Source organism: Camelus dromedarius, chromosome 24, assembly GCF_036321535.1.
Source record: "Camelus dromedarius isolate mCamDro1 chromosome 24, mCamDro1.pat, whole genome shotgun sequence".
NCBI classification, from domain to species: Eukaryota; Metazoa; Chordata; class Mammalia; order Artiodactyla; family Camelidae; genus Camelus; species Camelus dromedarius.
This window is the reverse complement of record NC_087459.1, coordinates 8,970,620-8,992,962: the sequence shown is the minus strand read 5'-3', so window position 1 is coordinate 8,992,962 and position 22,343 is coordinate 8,970,620. Positions and strand designations below refer to the sequence as shown.

Sequence of the window (22,343 nt, the reverse complement as noted above, 5' to 3'; positions counted from 1 at the left end):
TGCCCGGTCCCACAGGTACTGTGCCACCACAAGTCATGACTGCTGGCCTTTCCTATATACAGGGGTGCACCCCAAATCCAAGCCCTTCACACCCAAGGGAAGGCTGTGAGCTGCAGCCTGCTTCACCGACAGCTTCACATCTGTGGCCACTGTGGCTCCTCGTGACCAAGGCCTTGCACTGGCCAGGCCAGGCCCCAACCTTCCTCCTCCACTTCCCAGTACCAGCACCCTTTAAATCCCCCTGCATAAGGGGATCCCTTCTGTGCTCTTCTCTCCTACCCTCTGTGTCCACCAGGACAAGTTCTGTAACAGCACTGGTCCTGAGAAAAGTAGAAGATGTGTCTGTGGCACAGCAATACTGAGCACAAGGGAAAACAGCTGTTCTCAATTGAACTTGGCTAGGAAAATTGGCGCCATCAACATCCAGCACCTTTGATGTCTCTGGAAAAGTGGGTCACATCCCTCCAACTCCACTCAACATAACTCTCATTCTATACCCATCAGTGTGATTCCACTCCCCACCCCTCCTCCTCAGAGCATGAACAGATGGGGGCTTCAGCGAGGACTACAACTACCCTTCTGCAAGAGCATCTCTAACAGAAAGACAAGCCCAAGTTTTAAACAAGTAACTTCCAAATGAACTTAAAATGCAAATCCACTTAGGGCAAAGGAAAACAATGACCCACCGATTTCTTTTCTACCAATCATCAGGTCCCATACACCAGACATCTCACCTCTTCCAAAGCTACAGACTAACCCTTAGGAGATTGTCAGGTAGATATAAGCTTATTTTTAAAACACAGGGACATATTTTTTTTTCAGAGCCATATATTTTTAAAGTACACCTCACAAGTCCTTAATTACCTGGTGGCAAGACAGTACTGCACCACGCAGACAAGGAAGTGAAGAGATGAGACAACTCCCCCAGGTTTCAGGAGGCACTGTATGTGTGTGGGGGAGAAGCCACAGCCAGTGGCCTGGGCTGCTGCATCTACACATGGGATGCGGCTCAGCTGAAGGAAAGCTCTCCGCGCACTCTCCTTTCTGAGTGACACGGCCTTGCACTCTGCCTATGGAATGTGTATCCACTTTTACTTTAAACTAAGCACCCAACCCCCACACCTTGTGGCCTTTCTATTGCCTTCTGAGATGGTCTGCACTGTCTATGGAGTGTGTATCTTTGAATAAAAAGAAAGAGAGAGAGAGGGAGGGAGGGAGGGAGGGAGGAAAGCTTTCTGCTCCAAAATGGTTCGGAGGAGCTGTGTTAGGATGGGAGACTCATGGTTTCTCCTCCTCTGTTTTTGAAATGTAATTATTTACAATAAAAAGTAATTTATCAGTTCATTTTGCTAACAGATATTTACTTAGCACCTACCAAGAGCCCAATCCTACCTGAGCCCCAGGGATTAGAAGGAGAAACGAAAACAGCAAACAGCAACTGAGTCAGCACCAGGAGGCAGAGAAGCTAACTTTAAGTGAGAAAGGTTGACTGATCCCTCAGATCCCTCTGGATCTTTATCTACCTTTATCTCTTTAGGAAAGATGAAATGCAAATTAAGCAAGGATTTCCTATGAAGAATGAGCTTGAGAGTTTGACGCTAGACTTAGTGTTGGTGTGATGAGAAACCCTTTTATCCTGATGGGGGAGCCTGTCGCTCTGCACCAGGGCCAAGGATTCAAACCTGGGGAACTACACTACCCAAATGTGAGCAATCACAGCTAGATGCTTTAAACGTCTTGGCTCTTAAGAGTTTAAAGTTTCTGCAGACCTGCTGAGGAAGAATCTAACTTCATGATGTCACAAGAATGAATAGTTCCAAATGCTTAATCATTAGTTACCAAACTGTGCAAACCTTTTGCATACAAATAGTCATGGCCTCAAACAAGTTACCAGAACAAGTAGAGAAGTTACCTCCCAACTGTTTGAACTCTCCCAGGTTGGGATCCCAGCTCTGCTCCTCACTAGCCATCTGACCTTGAACAAACTGTATCACCTCTCCATGGCTCAGACTTTACCTAATAGTCAGGGATAAGGAGAACTGGGCCTTCGCGGCTTCCTGTGAGGATTTAATGAGCTAATCTCAACAAAGCACTCAAGTCGACTCAGAGGGAGTACGTTATTAGTAGTTTTAGGATTAAACAACACAGAAGACACACATTGAGTTTTCCCAACCAAGGGTCAACAGATCATAAAATAAGTCCTTCAAGACCAAAATGAAGCCTATTCCCCCTCCAAATTTATCTGTTTATTTATCTGGGAGAAAAAATTAAATATATACTGTACTACGAGGCCCAATTTTAACTGTGAGGCATACAAAATGATATAGAAAGGCTGTGCTCCCTTAACACACCAGGAGAGGAGTCAAGATCAAAATCAGGGCCTTCTATGGTCAAGATGCTGTCACGCAGCTTAAGGCTCCCGCCAACAAGAGAAAGGATCCCAAACTCGAAAAGCTAAGCTGCTTTTAAATGCTGCCTGGGTGGACTGTGCTCTGAAGCTCAGAAAGGCTCTCAACTAATACAACCAATACACTACACAGGGGGACACCTCTCTCTAGGCTCCCGCATAAAGGCAGGTGTCAGGCTGCCAAATTCAACCAGCCCACCCCCAAAGGGACACTGCTCTCAAGTCAGCTGTGTACACTGGCAAAGAATATTCTGGTAAGAACCTCCTCTCCAAGAAATTCCACAAAGCTAGGCCCAGCAAGGAAAAAACCTGGCAGAGGTAGGGGCAACAATCACTGCTACCTTCCCCAAACCTCAGACCTCCACCATCAAGACTACAGTGAAGGAGCAAAACTGAGGACCCTAGCCAATTTAGCTGAAATCCTGAGTAACCACAGGTAAGCCACACTCTCTCTGAGCCATAACTTACTCTTCTATAAAATGAGTTGATAACATCGACCCACTCCTTGAGGGCTGGCTGCTTGGCGCCCACAACAGACATGAGCTCGAAAGCACTTTGTGAAGTACATCTGTCATGTTCACAGGGCAGGCCAGGTGTGGCTACTGCCTAAGGTGATGGGAGGGGATTGTTGGGGCCTGGGCACCCATCTGCGTGTGCTCGTAACACAGACCACACTACATGCTCTGCTCACATTAGCCTTCAACCGCAGGCAGATGGCAAGCTGGCCCACGTGACCCAAGTGGTCAGCAATGCTCTCGCACAGTGCGACAAACAGCAAAATGCAGTTCATTCTAACTAGGCACGGAACTACATGTAGGAGCTGAAGCTGCAGGTGGATGGATGGCTGGATTTAAACAAAGACCCGAGTAAGACTTTCTGCTGTTCCATGGAGCAGGCTGGAGAAGGGCAAGAGGGGAGGGAGAGTATTTAGTGGGTGATCCCCGAGGGTGGCCACTTAATCTGTCCTCCCGTTCTCTTCTCCAGCTCCTTGGAGCCTCTCACCCAGAAAGACGCAGGTGGAGGAACACAAAGTCAGGGCTGCCTTTGTAGTCTAGTCTTCAGGCTTAACAGACTGCAGACTTGGTAAACACTGTCTCTGAATTTTACTAAACCTGTACCTTCAACATTAACTTTGTACATACCACAAACATACTATGAAACATTGAAATATCAGACTCTTTGCAGGGACACCGAAGCTCTGCTTACCTCCTCCTGGCACTTTGGAACTGCATAAAGGTATACTTTACATGCCATTAATTTGATTAACATGGAGATCAGGAGGGCCACTCAGAGAGGGCTTCTAAGAGCCTAGTAAAATCCTATGTTTAAAGCAGGGTGATGGCACATGATAGTTTGTTTTAAATTCTCTATATAATTATACACACCCCTTACAGATACAACGTTAAATAATATTGCTTAAAAGGAAATTAATGAAATGCCATTTTTCTCTACCACTAAAAATAACTTTTATTAAGCACTTACTGTTTGCCACTCTCACTTCTGAGCATTTTACACATATTATCACAGTCCTCTAAACAACTTTTGGGGTAAGGACCACTGGTATCCCTTTTTTACAGATGGGAACACTGAGGCACAGAGCAGGTCCTTGTCCACAGTCACAAGCCCAACAGTGAAGCCATATTCAAACTCAATGCTCTCAACCCTCCCCAGTTAGCAGAGGGTGTGTATGATGATACTCCATGTTAGCTAGAGAACAAGAAAGTAGGGCCCCAAACTGCTAGGACCTTCCTGGGAAGTAATCAATAACCACTATCATATCACACCTTAAGCTCAAGTCCTTCTGACCTGACAAATTCCTCTACGTTGAATCTAGACAAAACAGTCAAATTCAGAGTAAGATTTATATTATGAAAACATGAATTAAGAAATTGCTCCAAAAAGACAGAAATGGCTATACAAATGTCCACCAGGAGGACAACACTCATGGTTCACCCATAGAGAAGAATACTACACAGCCACTGGAAGTGACTCACGCAAAAATACTCAGTGAAAACAGCAAAACTGTCTCAGATATACAATAAGGGTCCCAATTTGATTTTTAAAAATACAGGAAAGAAATAATGATGACCTCTGGGTGAAGGAAAGGCAGATTTTCTGGTGGGTTACCTGTAACCATTAGCCTTGTGCCTGCAATGGATGAAGTCTGACCTAGGAGGGTCAGCAGATGCAGCACAGGGGTTCTAGATGGGTGGGGGCCTCTGAGGGACCTTATCAGTGGCCTTCCCACCACAGAGGCCACTTAGTCTTCACTGGACACTGGTGATACTCGTGGGGCCCACAGAGGCTCTGAACTTCCTTCCAGGCCCATCAGTCCATTCACTCAGAAAAGACTAGCAATCTATAAGAAAAGTATTTGCTAATGAACAGATAAATAAATTAATAAATTTTACATACAGGTCCTATGTGTGGGAAAGAAATCCTTAACCATCAGTGAGGGCCCAGCATGGAAATCCTATTTCTGCTTTTAAAGCCTGTCATCCTTGAGCTGGATCAGAAAAAACAGCAGCACTCCAAAGATAACTAATCCAATCCATATATTTAAGATTCCATTTCACAACCAAGTAACTCGGATAAAACCTAGAAAGAATATGCATTAAAAGCTTTACTCAGTAAAATCTATTATTAGTCAGAAAACAATAACATCAACAAGCTCTTGCCTTCTGTTTCCCTAAAATTAATAATTTAACATATTAAAGTTGACAACTGAGAAAAACGGAGTTTCTAAGCTCGAGTAACATTAATCATACACCACTGAAATACAAAGCTTCCCATGGGAATTAAATTCATTCAGCAAACATTTTCCCCTACAATCTAGTTTGGGAATCTAAGTGATACCTAACTTGATCAAAAGTAAATTATCTTGAAAGTAAGTGATGCGGTGAGGCCAGCAGGTACTGAGCTGCTACCTTTCTACCCAGGAGCTGAACCCTGGCTGAGGCCTCCTCTTTTCCACCTTCCAGCTTCCAACTCCAGCTCCTTAAAGGAAACCTCCCTTAGACTCCAAGACTAAAAGGTCAGAAATGAAAATAAAATCTAGAACACATGGGTACTTCCAATGAAATGAGAACCTTTCTCTGGTTCCAGCCCTCTCAATCCCTCCCCCTAGCCCTACCTTCCCTTCTACTGGGCTGGAGATCCTCAGCGCTTCCCACCTCTCTCGTGGCTGCAGCAGCCCTGCCACCTCCCCTTTGCTGACACTGACCCATCACCTATACCCTCTCCTCCCCTTGTGTCCTTCAACCTCAGTGTACTACAACCTGTCCTCGCTGGCCTGCAGCATCTCCCCCAGCAAGGTGCACCATCCTTGAGAGCAGCAAAGGGACCTGTAGGAACTCATCAAAGTTTCCCAAAATGGCCTGGATTTTGTTTATCTTCCATCAGTGTTTCACACATAAAGATAACCACAGTGATGTGCTATTCTAATAACCCTTACAGATTATCCTGTTAAAAAAAAAAAGCCAGATTAATGTAGTAAGAGTTTTCTTTTTTAATCCTCAAAAGCTTTTCTCGCCTTGAAATAGGAAAAGAAAACAAAAACCAACCCCTAGAATGTCACTGGCCATATATATAAAGGTCATCTGGCATGAACACCCTTCCAGCAGGATACACTTACATGGTTTGCAATGGCAGAAGAGAGACCCAACTTATTTCTAACTGTGAATGCCTAGCCTGATACCTGAAAAGGCTCCATAAACAGATGTTTTCCCTTCTTAGGCTTGTTATCTGCAAATTCTGAATAAAGAGTTTCTTATTGGGAACAATAACGGCCAAGCAAGACACAGAGGGACTTTGTCCCACTGTTAACGGCTAACTCCCACAGTAGAACTTCACAACTTCAGTGTGCAGAGAAAGATCTATTTTGTCTAGCATGACATTCATCCACACCTCCACCGATCACCAATATAGGGTTCAGTTACCAGAAACAAAAGAGGAGGAGGAAGGGGAAAAGGGCAGGCAGGCAGGCCAGTCTGTATTTTGCCTTCTCTTAGCCAACTCTGAACACCCAACAGCTTTTGGACAGGTCAGAGCCCTAGGTAGGGCCTTCAATGCCCTGAGGCCTCTCCGCTGCTGCCAGGGGCCCCCTCTGTCAATTTTTCAAAGTGCTTTCCCCTTCTATCAGCTCCCTGGTCTTCCTTCCTACTGGTTCCTAACTGCATAATTGTCTTGTTTTTGCTGTGGTCCTATGGAAGGGAGGTTGGAGGGGTGAATTTACAGATGGGTGGGAACACACCAAACTCATGGTTTTCCTGAAAATGCCTATCTTCTGAGTTCTGGGTTAGAAGAAACTCAAACTCTCCTCTTGATTCAATCTCAAAGCCTCAAAGTAACAGCCCACATGGTAGACTGTGACTCAAGACAATAACAACACTGCAGCTTCACCTGAAAGAAAATAACTTAGAGGAGAACATACCAAAGCTGACCACCTACTTTCACAAAGGCCAGGTGATACAGATCTCTCCTCCTACCTGCAAAGAAAGCACAAAGAGACTGAGCACACAGGACCCAAGCAGATCACGGCAAATGCTAATTAGATCACAAATAGCAGTCTCCAAACACTCCAGAGGGACACAGGCCTTCCCCTGATTAGAAACCATTTCTATCAGCAAGTTCAGGCTCACTCTGCACCGGGGGACATCTCTGTCCCTGCAGAGCGTCCTGGGAGTGTCCGTGCCTGCGGAAAGTGGCCAGAGCAGGCAGGCACCTGGACCCCATGCCAGTTCTAAAGCCTTCCAACTCCCAAGTGTCTTCATCTGGAAACCAGAAGGATCCAATTGGGTAAGCATGAAGTCCCTCCCAAAATAAAAATACTGTGGTCATCCTATGACACATGAACAGCAAGAATCAGAGAGCAGAGTAGGGCCATAGGCTTAATTCCAGTTAATCTTACACAACATCGCAAATTAATTATAATTCAGTTAAAAAAAAAACGAATCTTGTTTCACCTTGCCAGTAATAATCATGTGGACATCAGGCATCCCTGACAGGATGCACTAGGGGCACCCAACCTCCATGGGCGTCTTCCTGAGCCCATAACTTTAGCTTCATCACCAAAGACATTAGAAAAACCTAAGCTGAGGGACAGTCTATGAAATACTTGACCAGTACTCTTCAAAGGCATCAAGTTCATGAAAAACAAGGAAGGACTGAAAAACTGTCCTAGACCAGAGGAGACCGAGGAGACAAGACAACTAAAAGCAATGTGGTACCCTGGATGGGATCCTGAAACAGAAAGAAGACACTGGGGGGATACTGATGAAATCCCAAACAGATCTGCAGTTCAGTTAATAGCATGGTACCAATGTTATTGTCTTAGTTTAGACAAATGTGGCAGGGTTGTGTAGATGTTAACACTAGAGGAAGTGGGATGATAGGTATTATGGGAACTCTGTGTTGTCTTTGCAACTCTTCTATATACCCAGAATTATTCCAAAATCAAGTTTATTTTAAAAAAAATAAGTTTGTTTAGAGGCTATTTTGATAGCTTCAAGCAGACTTAAAGGATCTGAAAACATCCTGTGTCATTGAAAACTTGACTCAGAGTTAATACCGAATACTAATTGGAAAAATATATGATTATTGAAAGAAAATAATTTATTTGAAAGGGAAAAACCTAACACTGAATACGTTTAGTATAAATTTCCTAATACCACCACCTTCTTCAGCTTGTCCAAAAGACCTCCGTGTTTGGAAGCAGAGTAGGTCTCCCTGAGAAAGTACTAGGTTAGCACAGCACACCTGGTCTTCCTAGCATGCAAAACAGTGGTCCCTCCTCAAACTTCCTCCACACTTGGCCACTTCCCTGCTTCCCCGTCTCCAGCCTGCCCGTCCCAGGAAAGCCCCTGCTCAGTGCACCCTGGGTCCAGACTCTTCTGTGTTCCTCTCTGGAGCAGCCACATAAAGACTGTCCACCCACTCCTGGCAAGGCACAGTCCTCCCCTTCAGATATCAAGGGCCATGTTGCTGACCATTTCCCTTCAGCCCCTGAAGCAGAGAGCCATGGTTAGTGGGGCTCACAGAGGGGTGGGAGCACACAAAGGATGCCCCTCACCCACTAAGATGCAAATGTGGTCTTCTTCACCCAAGAATTCCTTCAGGCCATGAGCGTGGAGCCCTGTTTCTGTTGATGCCTCTTCTCCTAACCCACCACCAGCCCATCCTCACCCTCTTCTACCCCAGAGACACACAGCTCAATGCCAGTAATTTCTGGACAAGAGAGTTCTAAGATTTAAAAAAAAAAAAAAGGCATTTAGATTATAGGAGTTGCTGTTTTTTGGACTTTTTTAGTAATGGGAATATATGCATTCACAAATAAAATCTACATTTAGATACACATTTTAAAACCTGTACATCTGATAATAACCAGCTATGTATATTCAATCAGTAGACTATAATTTTGACCAATGAAAAAAACCAATGAAAGAAAAATACCAAACTACACAAAGAAAAAAATGAGTTAACAATGGAAAAAGAGAGCAGTACACACTGAGCTGCTGAGACTGGACACTGAGGGAACAGTTTATTCTCTCAGCCTCCGGTCCAGGCTAAGTCACAGGCCACACTGAGAGAAAAAAGCAGAATGGCTAAGGGCTCACCCTCAAGGAAGGAAGCCAGTTAATAATGACAAGACCTCGCAAATGAGCAGTCATCCAGCTTCTTAGCTTGCTAAGTAAGTTAGCTTGCTAACTTACTTGCTTCCCCAGGGTCTAGCTGCTATAGGTTAGACCTCCTAAGAACATGCCTGAGCAGAGCCAGTGTTCAGGCCATCTTCCCAGAGACTGGGCTATTCCCATCATCTCCCAAAGGAAAAGAACTGCTGGACACCTAGTGTCGGCACACACTGGGTCTAAAATTCACATTCACTCCTGCTCTCCTCCCTGGTGGCTCTCTCACTCACACTCACTCACTGCACATCTGTGCACAGGTGCATGGTAGGAAAACCCAGGACAAGCTGGGCTGCCCAGACACTGAGTGTTGAGACGCCCCCCAGGACCACCAGCTGCACAACCATCCCGGGAAGGTGGAGCCTCTCACACTCAGGGGCACAGCTGCACCCACTCAGGGAGCAAGCGCTCCTCTTAGGACAGAACACTCTTAGAGATTAGAGCAAAGCCAAGGGCTGGGAAAAGCCCTCTGACCTTACCCAAAGCAGCAAAGAGAGATGTGCCAAGAGGGCCGCAGAGCAGGGTGGTTGTTTCCCCCGTGGTCCCTCTGCCATGAGGGAAAAGCAGCTTGGCTTCGGGTCAGAGAAACTGCTAAGGTGATCCTGATCCTTAATTAGGGATCTTCAAGAAAACAATCCTCCTGATGGGGAAAAAAACTGCATTGGTGAGGTGGAGGGTATAGCTTAGTTGATAGAGTGCCTGACTAGCATGCGCAAGGTCCTGGGTTCAATCCCCAGTGCCTCTATTAAAAAATAAACAAACCAATCTAACCCTACCTTGGGGGCGGCTGTCTCTAGAGCAGGGTCCATATCACCCACCTCAGTTCCTCTACAGGTGAGGAACTCAGGGTCTGACCACGTGAGGACAGTGGTCCATGGCAGGGCTCACAGCAGGGCAGCAGTGCCGACACTGAGAGCCTCAGCTCAGAATTCAGTATGTTCGACACTAACACTTACTAGTCCAGGTTTAACCTAACAATGGGTCACCAAAATTTCCCAGGAAGGGCTGTAGCATAAAAAGGAACCAATGGCTTTGAAATATAATCTTTCAAGGGTCAGGCAGGTGGTATAATATACATGCAGAAAAAAGGGCTATCCCCTTTTCAAATTATATTTCCTTAGACAATGAAGAAGTGGAACATGGGACCATGTTTTCAACCACTGAACTTCCTAGTTTGGAAAGTTTCATATTGGATGTTAAATAAGTGACAGTTTATTATTATGAGACCCTCCACCCCTCAAACATATACAGCTCTGAACACAGGGAGTCAGAGCAGATACGCAGGATTCAAAGATGTTTTTCTTAATAAACAGCAAAGATGGTAAGACAGACAGGCTTGAGACAAACATGCCACAGGAAGCCCAGGTATGAGAACCATGAGGCAAAAGCATGAAAAAGAGTAACAGCAATAACCTAAAGACTCCAGGTTCAGAAAGATAAATACGTAACAAGGTACAGAACCTGTTTTCAACATTGACTATATAACAAAACCTGATGCAGACCAAAGGGGAGAGTAGCACAAAGAAGCTGACTGACCAGAAAAGGACTCATAGCCGCAGGGCGGGGTTTCCACTGAGGGGCATTTCTTCAAGCAAAGAGGAAGGGCCTAAAGAGGAGAACCTGGCAACCAAGAACATCCTGGACACTCTCAGGAGCTGTGCAGGCTGGGAAGAGCGGCCACATGGCAAAGGCATCCAAGGGACCCCGGAGGAAGAGCTAAGTAACAGGCCAGGAGAGGTAGGGGAGGTCACAGGGGCATTGGAACTTGGGGACCCTACCAGTGAGTCCTCACTTCCTCACCAAGAAAGGAAGAACTAGGAAAAAAGTTTGTCAATGTTTTCAGCGTCACCAGGAGAGAGTGCATGAGGAGAACACAGTGTGGCCAATCCCCCTCCAGCCGCAACTAATTCCCTCACTGCAGGAGAGTGTCCCAGTCATGCCACCACTGACCACAAGCACCACACTTCAGATAGGGTTCACGACTGAGGTCTGCAAGGTCAATCTTCTCCCCCTGGGTGGAGGCAGAGTGCCCAGGACCACTGCAAGCCCTGTCCTCCCAATCTCCCAGAGACAGAGAGAGAATGGAAAAGTTAACTCCAAGCCCCTTTCCCCACAGCTTTCCACTGCAGGTCAAAGCACTTAAGGAGAACTTCAATGAGGCTTCAAACCTCCCTGCGAGTATTACCAATCTTCTCTGACAGCATCCAATATTCAGCTGTCACTTTGAGATACAACTCCTGCTACAGTAAAATTAATTCAAAAAAAGAAAAACAGGTTGAAGAATGAGACTTCAACAATGAATTCACTGTTAAAAGCTAAGCTTTTAGCCGGATGAATTCTGACTGAAATGCTGCTGAGACACACACAGCCTTTCATCAGCCCTCTCCAACATGGGCAGACCTGTCACCAGCTCTGCAAACAGGCAGAAGACACAGACCTCCAGAGCTAACTTCCTTGGCATCCAGACATACCTTCAAACCACACCTTTTGTGGTTTCAATATTTTGAATCCCTGCAGGCTCCAAGTGGTTGGTACAGAGAGCACAATCCTATCCGTAGGACAGAAGAGGTCAATGGGCCACAAGGAAATATGCGCCCACCTATATCAGGCCCCTCGACCAGCCTGCAGATGGAAACCACCCTTGTTTTTTCTTCTGTGGGCCACGAACCCAGTCATGGGCTGCTAATGTCAGATTTGTCCCTCTTTTTCACACACAGAGTTTGCAGCGCTGTCAGTTCTCGCTTCTGTGGGCCTATGTGTAATCCAACCATTTAAACAGAAACCTGAATCAGTTGCTCTGATAAGAGATTTGAAGCCCACAATTGTAAATCCTTTATAATGAACTCTCTCTCTCAATACATTCAAAACAACTTGGAATTTCTCGGAGAGAAAATTAGTTTAAATCAGGAAATTTTTCTAGACCAGGAGGACAGAAGCAGACTTTGTGCAACTATATATACATAACCAGTGTCACGCACAGAAAACAGGTCCCCAAGAACCATCATGAACCCAACAGGCCTTTCTCCTCTAAGACACCATCATCAGAACATGTTCCCCACTACTCATGAGAAAATGCACTTGCCTGTTGATTCATCTAGGGGCTGGCTACACAACCAGTTCCCCATATTCAAATAATTCTTTAAAGGTTCTGGTCTGGTATTACACTAAACAAGAGTGTAATCCAGTTACAGAAGAACGTACTACCAAAAGGTCTTAACAATACATGTCCAAAACTTACAGTTTCCACAACAGCACTTCCTCCCCAGTGATCTGCCCTTTGAACTTGCCTTCAAAACAACTGTGCTCCGCACCCCTCTGGCCAGCTGTCATCACCAGGGCAGGCGCAGAGCACGCACACACTGGCCCTAGCCCGGGCACCTGCTGAGGGAATCATTTCTGCATCCGGTGTTCCCCAGCAGCGGCTCCTTGCTCTGCAGTCACAGAAGTGACGTATCACGTGGGATTCCATCAAAGTCCATTTCCACAGAAAATACTCCGTAAGAAGGGTAAAGTGTAGTGGCTGTGACAGTTTTCCTCACACTATCAGAAGGGACTGACCCTGTTTGCCCTCGTGCATTTCTGCAGCACTTCCCTGTCCATTACACACTTGCCCTACATGCACCCAAACCCTACATTAAGTGGCTCAAGGGACGAGGGCACAGATTGAAAGGGGGGACTCACTCCACAGCTGCCTTTTCCTCCTCCCCAAAACTGTGCTAAAGGCAGCCAAGAGGCCAAGTCCTGCTTTAAAGAGCTGCCCAAGGCCTCTCTTCAGGTCACATATCTCAACAAGCTGCTGCGGTGATCCTTCTTACAAAACGCACATCTGAAGAGTAAAACAAACCTACGCTTCCACCTTGTATTAGTATGGGGACCTCACCTTGCCAGCTCTGGACTCAGATCATAACTGCTCTCAGGGGCGTCACAGGGACAGAAATGCATCCCCTGCATGAGGCCACATAATGAGAAGCTACCTAAAAGGGCATGTGAAAATCAGAACCCATTTCTTTCCCTGTTCTCTGCCTTCCCCACTGCCCTCCCACACAGACTCAGCCATACTTGCAAAAGATAGAGCCACCCTAGAGTGTGCAGGGAGCCACTCTACCTGATCGACAATTTTACCTTTAACAAAATTGTTGCACAGTTCTTTTTTGTGAAGAAAAGAGTCAAGCCTCACCCATTGAGAACATCAGCCCTCAAATAAGGAGGGACCAGAGCCTCTTTCCAAACAGCTGCTTTCTGACAGTGTGAAGCTGAAACAGGCTCCAGGGGTCACAGAGTTCAGCCATCTGCCCAAAGAAGTAAATAAGTGTGCTGTCCTTCCACGAGAAGATGCCCCTCCTGCCCCCAGCACAGCAGTCAGAGGACATACACAATCCCTGAGAAGATGTCCTGGGCAGTGGCACTGAAGACCTCCTTAGGCCAAGTGCTGCACTGAGCAGCCCAGCAGATCCTCCCTGAGGGCACTCCTCACTTGAAGGGCAGGGTGGCACTCAGGCCTCTGCCATTGCTCAGATGGGGGTTCAAATTGCACTCTATTAACCAGGCAGGTACTCAACCTCTCTGCACTTCAGTTTTCACACCTATAAAATGGGAACGACACCTACTTCACAACACTGTAGACAGAAGTCAAGCAACACCATGTGAGCTATCTTGCAAAGTCCCTGCCTTAAAGTAAGTGCTCAATAAATGGTTCTTACAGCCTCTGGCTCAACTTAGTATCAAACTGAGCCAGGCCATTTCCAGACTTCCCAATTCCTACCGCTCCCCCTGTTGGTGGCATATACTTAAAGAAATGGGAAAATAACTCAGCCAGAGGGCTTCTCATAAAGTGCCTCTTTAAAAGTCCAGGTACAAATTCACTTGAACAGTGCAAATCTATCTGTCCTCAGGTGAAGAATCCCATACTTGGGGCATCTCTGCCATGAGTGACGGTAAAGACAGCAAAGTCTCATGTACATGTGGGGAAATCTAGCTGATGAAGACATTTCCTGACTGGGAGGTTGATACTTATTCTGTAATTCATTTTTTTTCTCGGTGAACTTCAGCATTTTTTCACTACAAAGCTGCCTTCTGCGAAGAAAACTCCAGATGTCAAATGTCCATCACGTGGAACTACCAAGACTATGAGAAGATATTCTTTTCCTCTTCCCATAGGCGCCATCAGAGTACACACCTTGCATTGCAACAGCATCACTGTGTGAAAGTTCATTTTACAAACTTCCATGATCATTGTCAGCCCCAGCCTCCACTGAGGTCTGCCAAACAACCTAATTCGTGTTTCTGTGTATTAGTCCAGGCACCCCAGGGTACAGCCACACATGCTGCAATAGTCAAAGACATCCCTTCGCTTTTCACCGTTTTTCTCAATTGAACAGGTCCTCTTCCTCAGACTTCAGATTATCAACCATCTCTGTAAAGCAGAGTTCTTAACCTGAAGTCCCCGGTTGACCTGGAAAAGGTTCGAGAGCCTCCCGTAGCGATCACAAAATTCGGTGTAGCTGTGCCTTTTTCATAGGAGGACACTCAGACCTTCCCGCAGAGTCTCAAAGGGGCTCACGACCCTTCAAAAAGATTAAGTTGTTACCACGGAAAATAATGGGTCAAGTAAACTTCTTGGGTCTTCCTTCATTTTAAGGGATCTGCCTTTTGACCCAAATTTTGCAAGCTGTCTAGACATTCTTCCATCATCCACTTCACATTCGCATACAAGGTATAAACCCTTAAATCACCTTCCCAAGACTCCAGAACTTAACAGGAGAGGAAGCAAAAAAACACTAGGGATACTTTTAGCAACAGAGAGAAAACAGTGGAACAATAGCGATACTTTCACCAAAACATTTAACCCAACAAGTGCTTTATCTTTTTTCTTCGCTCTAAAATCTATCCGCCCGGGCTTGCCCGCGGTGGTAGGTTCAAGTCCGGCTTCCCGGAGGCTCCCAACACTCTGATGCCGATGCCAAAGTGGAGCCTCAAGGCAGGAAAAGCATCCAAATGCCGCTCCGCCGGGCCAGGAAAGACGTGTATCGGAGTCGATCAGATTCCATCCCAACCGAGAATTCGGAGGGGCCCGAGCATCAGGTGCTTTGAGGAAGAACTCGCACCTCCTGCTTTCGCTGCGAACAGAGGCACCAGGACCCGATCCCAGGTGAAGGCCCAGGGCGGTTCCTCCACAGAACGAAAGATAGCCCCGGAGGCTCCGCTCCAGGCCGCGCCGCGCCGAAAACAAACTTTCCCAGCACTTCCACCGCGACGGGCCGGTGACACCTCCCCGGCCTCCCCCGCCCTCCGTGCGCCTGTCAGCGCCCCCGCCGGGCCGGCGTCCGCGGCACTAGCGCCCGAGCTTCCCGCGGCGGCCAAGCGGTGACTCCACGGCGCCAAAGGTCCCCGGCCCGGCCGCCCGGCCGCAGGTGAGGCACCGCCCGGCCCCCGGGACCGCGGGCCGCCCCGCCTCGCCGGGCCCCGGCGGCCGACGCGCTCGGCCGGGTGACGAACCGGCGCGCCAGGGCGGCCGCCGCGCACTCACCAGCTGGCTGGTGGTCCTGGCCATGGGCCCCGCGTAGGCGAGGGCGCCTCCCCCGCAGCGCTGCGCGGCTCCGCGCCTCCTCAGCGTCCTCCTCCCCGCAGCGGAGCCCCAGCAATGGCCGCCCTCATCCTGCGCCCGCCCCGCCGCCCGCCGCCCCCGGCGCCGCCCCGCCCCCGCGCGACGCCGGGCGGGACTTCCGCCGCGCTGCCTCCATTGCCCGCGCCCACTGGTCACACTCGCTGTCGCTCTGCCCGGCTAGCCCCGCCGGCGCCCGCGATCCGCATTTCCGGGTTGAGGCCCGGCGGGCTGGAGCGACCCGGCCCCGCCTCGAGGGGGGGACCGGGCGCGAGCCAATCCCGGGGCCGCGGGGCGGGGCCGGGCGGGGGATGGGGCGAACTGTCATCCCAGTTCGGGAAAGTGAGGCTCGCAGTGCCCGGGGAGGGAGCTGGAGCTGAGGCGGGCCACGGTCACACCCGAGGCAGGGTGTGGGGCTGGGCTTCAACCCGCACTGCTCGGACTTGGAAGCCGGGCTCTGAGGAAACACCGAGAAGCAACTTCACTAGTTACAAAACTAAGAAGTATTCACGGAAGGAAATCCAGGCTCTAAAGTACTATCTATAGGGCAGAAAACAATCCCATCTCATCACTGCTAATAGTCCCTGGGACACCTTCAGAACTTTCTTCTCTGCTTATTAATTTTCTTGTTATTTTTGTTGATGATGATGTTGAATTTTTTGGTGGTTGTTACTGTTTTTGATGATGATGATGTTGGTGGGTTTTTTAAATTGTGGTATATTACACACAAAATTTACCACCTTAACCATTGTAGTGTATGACTCAATGGCATTAAGTACATTCACATTGTTGTTCTAAGATGATGTTGTTTTAAACAAAATTAGAGTCATCTTTGTTACCTGAAGGTTTGCATATTTTTAAATAACCTTTTTTCTATTTTCAAAAAACAATTTTTTGAACAATTCTATTTTAAAGTAACAATTAAGACAACACAGAGAAGTAATAATAAGATAAGTGAACCTATAATTCCAGAATTAATTGTTGAATAGCAGTGAGAGCTGCTAACACTCACCAAGTGCTTACTCTTAGTAAGGAATTTTCATGTCTGATCTCATTTACTCTAAACAAGCATCCCAGCTATTGTTGCCCCACTTTTCAGATGAGGAGGCTGAGGCATATAGCACAGTTCTGGAACTTGCCTTCAGTCTTGTATTGCCAGACCCAGGATCTTGATACTACATGCCAGAGGCTGTGCTTTGACCATTAGGCTCTACAGCATCTGTTTGTACATCTTTCCAATCATCTGTACATTTATGTACCTTAAAAAATAAATAAAATGGCAAATGTAACCCCCATCCCTCAGAAGGGCTCATGCTGTTTTGATACTCACTTTTTCACCCTAACAATGTATCATCCTGTATCCTGCACAGCTCTCCTGATATATGACTGCTGTCTTTCTCAGTTGTAAAGGCTAAGAGGACTCCACGGGAGGAATCCTATAGCTTGTAGATCCATGTATTGATCAAGCTCCCTCCTGACACTGAAGTGGTTCCCCGGTTTTTTCCTCATGAACATGGAGGACCTGCACTGAAATACAGGCACAACCTTACTTCTTTCCTTAGGCTAAATTCTCAGCAGCTGGAATTGCTGGGTCAGAATGCAGGTATCCCTCTCAGAACTCTTGATAACATATTGCAAATTGCCATTTGCCTACCCAGCTCTAGACACACTCACCCTCAGCAGACACAAAGACAAGTTCAGGGTAGACACTGCTCTTCCTACCATACCAAGCCACAGCCAACATTTGGGAACACTGGGGACATTATCCTACGTCAATAATTCCTGCTATGTATTAAGAGCAATGTACCTGATTTTCCACACAACAGCTGCATGAGCAGTTGGTACTATGACCATTTCCGTTCTTTACATGAGGAAATCAAGGCTTTAGTGATTTGCTTTCTCTTGGTCATAGAGTTACTAAGTCACAGAGCATAAGACTCAAAACTAGCCCCAACCAACACCAACGCCTTGCTCTTGGCCACTGTACTCAACTGCCTCCCAACAACCCTTATTTTATATTTTTCAATCCTTGCAAAGTAAGAATAACTTGTCCTCAAAGAACGCTAACCACTTTATATGATTTCTCTTACTTCTCACCACAACCTGGAGATACTCAATATCTACTACCATCTTACAAGTGAAGAATTTGCCAAACTATACACGAAACGTGAGTGTAAATATATACATAGCTATAGAGTCTAAAAATATCTATTTCACAAGCACCCTTTCTGAGGAAGTTACTGAGGGATAAGCTCCATCAAATGAGGGAGTAAGCACACAGCAGAGCGATGAAGGGAAGTCCCAGGATTTATACATTTAACAAATTTGTATTAAGCCTCCCCTCCATGCCAAGCACTCTGCTAGACATTGGCAGTTCATTGGCGAGCAAAACACAAAAATCTCTGCCCTCATGGTACTCTGATACCACCAGCAGAGGAAGGGTGGGCAGCAAGTTAATAAATAAGCAAGTCTTATGGTATGCTAGAAGGTAATAAGTGTTGTGGGGGAGAAAGAAAATCAGGTAAGTGTGGTTCCAGGAGTACCCAGGGAGATGGTGCAATTTTAAACGGATAACGAGGAGAAATCCCAAGATTCCTCAGACCTAAGGGGAGCAGGCTTCAGAGGGTGTCCCCAGAATACTCAAAATGATAGATTCTCTGATAGATTTCACCACATATAAAAGTGAATGGGGGGATAATTAATAGCTCGGTGGTAAAGTGCATGCTTCACATGCACAAGGTACTGCGTTCACTCCCCAGTGCCTCCATTAAAATTTTTTTAAATGAATTAAGAAGCAGACAGAGATGAGGAAAACTTCAAAATAAACAGCGAGACCAGAAAGGAAGCACAATCACAGTTCTCCAGGCATCTCACTCATCTCAGCCGTGAGTAAAAGTTATAGCCATAATACAGATGCACTGTTTTAACCGTTTGTTATCATACTCCACCTTGGCAGGACCCAGAGAGGAAAGGGGGTATGAGAGAGTTGAATCCTTACCTCTTTTAACAGAAAGGCAGTAGATAATGACTCCAAGTGATAAATCAAGACTTAAAGTACAATGATATTATTTAGAAATATGGACTTGGTCAGATACACACTACTATATATAAAATAAGCAATAGGGACCTACTGTATAGCACAGGGAACTATAATCAATTTCTTATAATGAGCTGTAATGGAAAAGAATCTGAAAATATATATATGTATGTATATGTATAACTGAATCATTTTGTTGTACACCTGAAACTGACATTCTAAATTGGCTACACTTAAAAAAAAATGGGGGGGATTTAAAAAAAAAGAAAGATGTTATTTATACAACAGGAAGAACATTTAAACCAGCAGTAAGTGGGATGTGAGTAGGGAGAGATGTGGTGGGGGCAGGGGTTTCAGTTCATTACAAGCCTCTTTAGGACTATTTGGCCTCTTCAACATTGGTGCAAATAAAGATTAATAAAATGGTATATCTTCTTCCTGGAAATTTCTAAGAAGCTCTCACCCATGAATGTAAAGCTGTGTGAGGATGTCTGTGACCCCACAGCTTTAATACAAGCAAAAAGCAAAAAAGCAAAACAAACAAACAAACAAAATCCCAAAGTATTCATCAACAAGAGAGTGTTAAAATAAATGATGGTACATTCATCCTGAATTCTCTGCAGCTACTGAAAAGCACAAGAAGCAACTTACATAATATGACCTGAAGTCTTTAATATTTTAACATATTTTTAAAGTTTTTTATTTCTTACATTTTTAATAGACGTGCTGGGGATTGAACCCAGGACCTCATGCATGTTAAACATGTGCTCTACCAATGAGCTATCCCCTCCTCCCCCCAATATTTTTTTTTATTAGAGTCTACAACAACAAAGCATGGCCATGGCAATCTTGAGTTATCCAAAGAGAAACAAGGATGAGAACAAAACTTGAGGAAAAGGTACATGGTGAACGCTGAGCAGTAGGTGGAGCAAACAGCACCCAGCCAGCCATAGGGGAAGAGATGAGAAGAAAAGGGGAGGTTGTGGCCCGGATGAAGGCAGTGAGCAGGCGGTAGGGGCAGGGCATGAAGGGGGAGCTAAAAGGAGGAAGAAGAACAATTCTCAGTCTTCCTGGGGCCCAAAGGCAGCCAGTGTACAAGGCCTAGGCTGAGCCACTCCTCTCACATGGGGAGAGGCAGGGCTCCCCCACCATGGGTTGGGTCCGGCTGCCCATCCCAGGACAGTGGGCTGGAAGGGAGATGGACTCACTGGGCCTAGCACAGTTCATTGGCACCCCAGCTGGTGGAAGGAGAGGGGTGGCCCCCGGCTCTTATCCATCCTTTCCCTGCCCAGAGCCTCTGTCCCTGACTGGCTTAAGAGTGACCTCAGGCCAAGAGTAGTGCAATGGCTTAGCCTGACATTGTGAGGTCACGTTCCGCCCAGGAAGGGCCAGGAGGATGACAGTAACCATCCTGGGAGGGGGCAAGAAGGCTGCTTTCAGCACACGGCCCATGTGTGTGGAGCCCTCGTTGCAAATCAGGCCCTGGGCTTGCACTTGGCCTGTGTTATTTCCTATATTTTATTCATTTCTATGATCCTCATGGCACAAAGGAGGAAGTTGGGGTTCAGAGGCTACAGAACATGCTGAACATCTACAGCTAGCCTATTAGTTATCTAGCCCCATATAACAAATCATCCCCAAACTTAGAGCCATAAAACAACACACACAGGTGATCTGGTTCTTGCGGGTCAGGAAGATAGGAGCAGCTTGGCTGGGTGGTTCTGGCTGAGGGTCTCTCATGAGGTTGTGGTCAAGATGTCAGCTGGGGCTGAGTCATCAAAAAGCTTGACAGAGGCTGGAGAATCCAGTTCCATGATGGCCTATGGGGGCCCCTCCACAGGGCTGTCTAAGTGTCTTCATGCCATGGCAGCTGGCTTTCTCTAGAGAGGATTCAAGACCAATTATACCCAAGGGGGAAGCCACAGCGACTTTTATAACCTAATCTCAGAAGTGATACAGCATCTCTTTTGCCACATTCCATGGGTCACACAGAACAACCTGGTACTATGTGGGTGGGATTGTGGGAGGGCGTGAATTTCAGGAGCTGGGATCATGGGGGCCATGTTCAAGGCTGGCCTCCACAGCCACTCAAGAGCAGAGCCAGGATTTCAGTCCTGCTGGGATGCAGGGACAGACAAGATAAGAGAGGCAGGCCAGGCCAGCACCCTGGGACGTTTTGCAAGCCAGGGAAGAAAGAGCTGCACTGGGAAAAGGGGAGGCAGGGAGACCAGTCAGGATGCATCCAGTTAGGGAGAGACAAGGGGACTCTCAAAAGATAATGGCGTTGGCGGTGGCGGGGTGGGTATAGCTCAGTGGTAAAGCACGTGCTTAGCATGCACAAGGTCCTGGGTTCAATCCCCAATACATTTACTAAAAAAATAAATAAATAATCTAATTACCCCCCACCAAAAGATAATGGCTTGGTCTTCTGCTTCTGCCAGCTAAGTCTCTGATCACCACACCTGAGGGTGCCATGGTGCGTTTGTTTGCTCATGGCTGCCAGTGGATGGATGAAAGACGTCAAAGTAAGCCAGTGATTCCGAAGCCATCTGGGAAAATGTCCTCCTATATGAACCACGCTATCTGAGAAAAAAATAACCAGACTAAAAGTCTGGAAAAGGAAACTGCATGGGGTCTCAGGCAAGTAAGCTTCCCTGTCTAAAACTCAGCTTCCCCAGCTTTATTTTTTATTATTTAAAATTTTTTTTCTTTCCTTTTTTTTTGGGGGGGGGGGAGAGGCAATTAGGTTAATTTATTTATTTTTAATGGAAGTACTGGGAATTGAACCCAGGAGTTCATGCATGCTAAGCATGTATTCTGTCACTGAGCTATACCTATCCTCTTGGCTTCCCCAGCTTTAAAATGGGCTGACTTCCCACATGGGTCAAAATTGCAAAGCCCGAAAACATTCATAGCTGGTAAGCAGGTAGGGAAATCAGCACTGTCATACACTGAGACTAGGAATGTAGTTTCCCCTTTAGACCCGTGCATGGGGAGCCCTGACCTAGGCCATTTCCCTAGAAGGTATGGTTCTCACATTGGAAGGGGAATTAAGGTTGCTAGTGAGCTGACCTTAAAATCAGGAGATCACCCAGGATCATTCAGGTTCGTCCCATATAACCACAAGGGTCCTTAAAAGATGGAAGGGACAGAAAGAGTTCAGGTCAGAGTGATGTAATGTGAGAGACTCAATGATCATCCGCTGGCTTTGCCAATGACAGGGTCATGAGCTGCACCTAGGAGCTAGAAAAGGTTAAAAAACAAAACAAAACGAAACAAACAACAACAACAACAAAACCCCAAAAGATCCTCCCCTAGAGTCTCTAGGAAGAAACAAAGCTCTGCCACCTTGATTTTAGCCCACTGAGACCTATTTTTGACTCTGACCTCCAGAATTGCTTTTTTTAAACAACTGAACTTGTGGTAATTTGTTCCAGCAGCACTAATAGAAGGCCCTTCTCTGGCCCTCCTGTGGCCACAGGGTGGTGGAGGAACCCACAGGGCAAAAAACAGTGCCCAAGTAGGGCCTCCTTCAAAATTCTAGATATACTTGAGCATTCGCGTCCATAGAATCCCCTGTCTATCACCATAGGGTCCATCCTCCCCAGGGCAGCT

The 22,343-nt window shown here is 46.6% G+C and overlaps 1 protein-coding gene across 6 annotated transcripts in view; it reads right to left on the bottom strand.

Moving 5' to 3' along the window:
• Nucleotides 1-22,343, bottom strand: part of PDPK1 (3-phosphoinositide dependent protein kinase 1) — a 73,106-nt gene that overhangs the window by 47,599 nt on the left and 3,164 nt on the right. The window contains exons 1-2 of one of the 6 annotated variants that reach the window (XM_064478365.1): nucleotides 15,617-15,740; nucleotides 6,857-6,894 (exon numbers count right to left, since the gene is read on the bottom strand). The exons of 1 other annotated variant lie outside the window; for it this stretch is intronic. Coding sequence is in view for 1 of the 5 variants with exons in the window: in XM_064478366.1 (XP_064334436.1) it covers nucleotides 15,617-15,640 (24 nt within the window). In the remaining 4 variants the exon portion in view is untranslated. Of the gene's footprint in view, nucleotides 1-6,839; nucleotides 6,895-13,267; nucleotides 14,724-15,616; nucleotides 15,751-22,343 lie in introns of those variants that run through there. 4 more of the 6 variants (XR_010377637.1, XM_064478366.1, XM_064478364.1 and 1 more) reach the window with 4 other exon arrangements.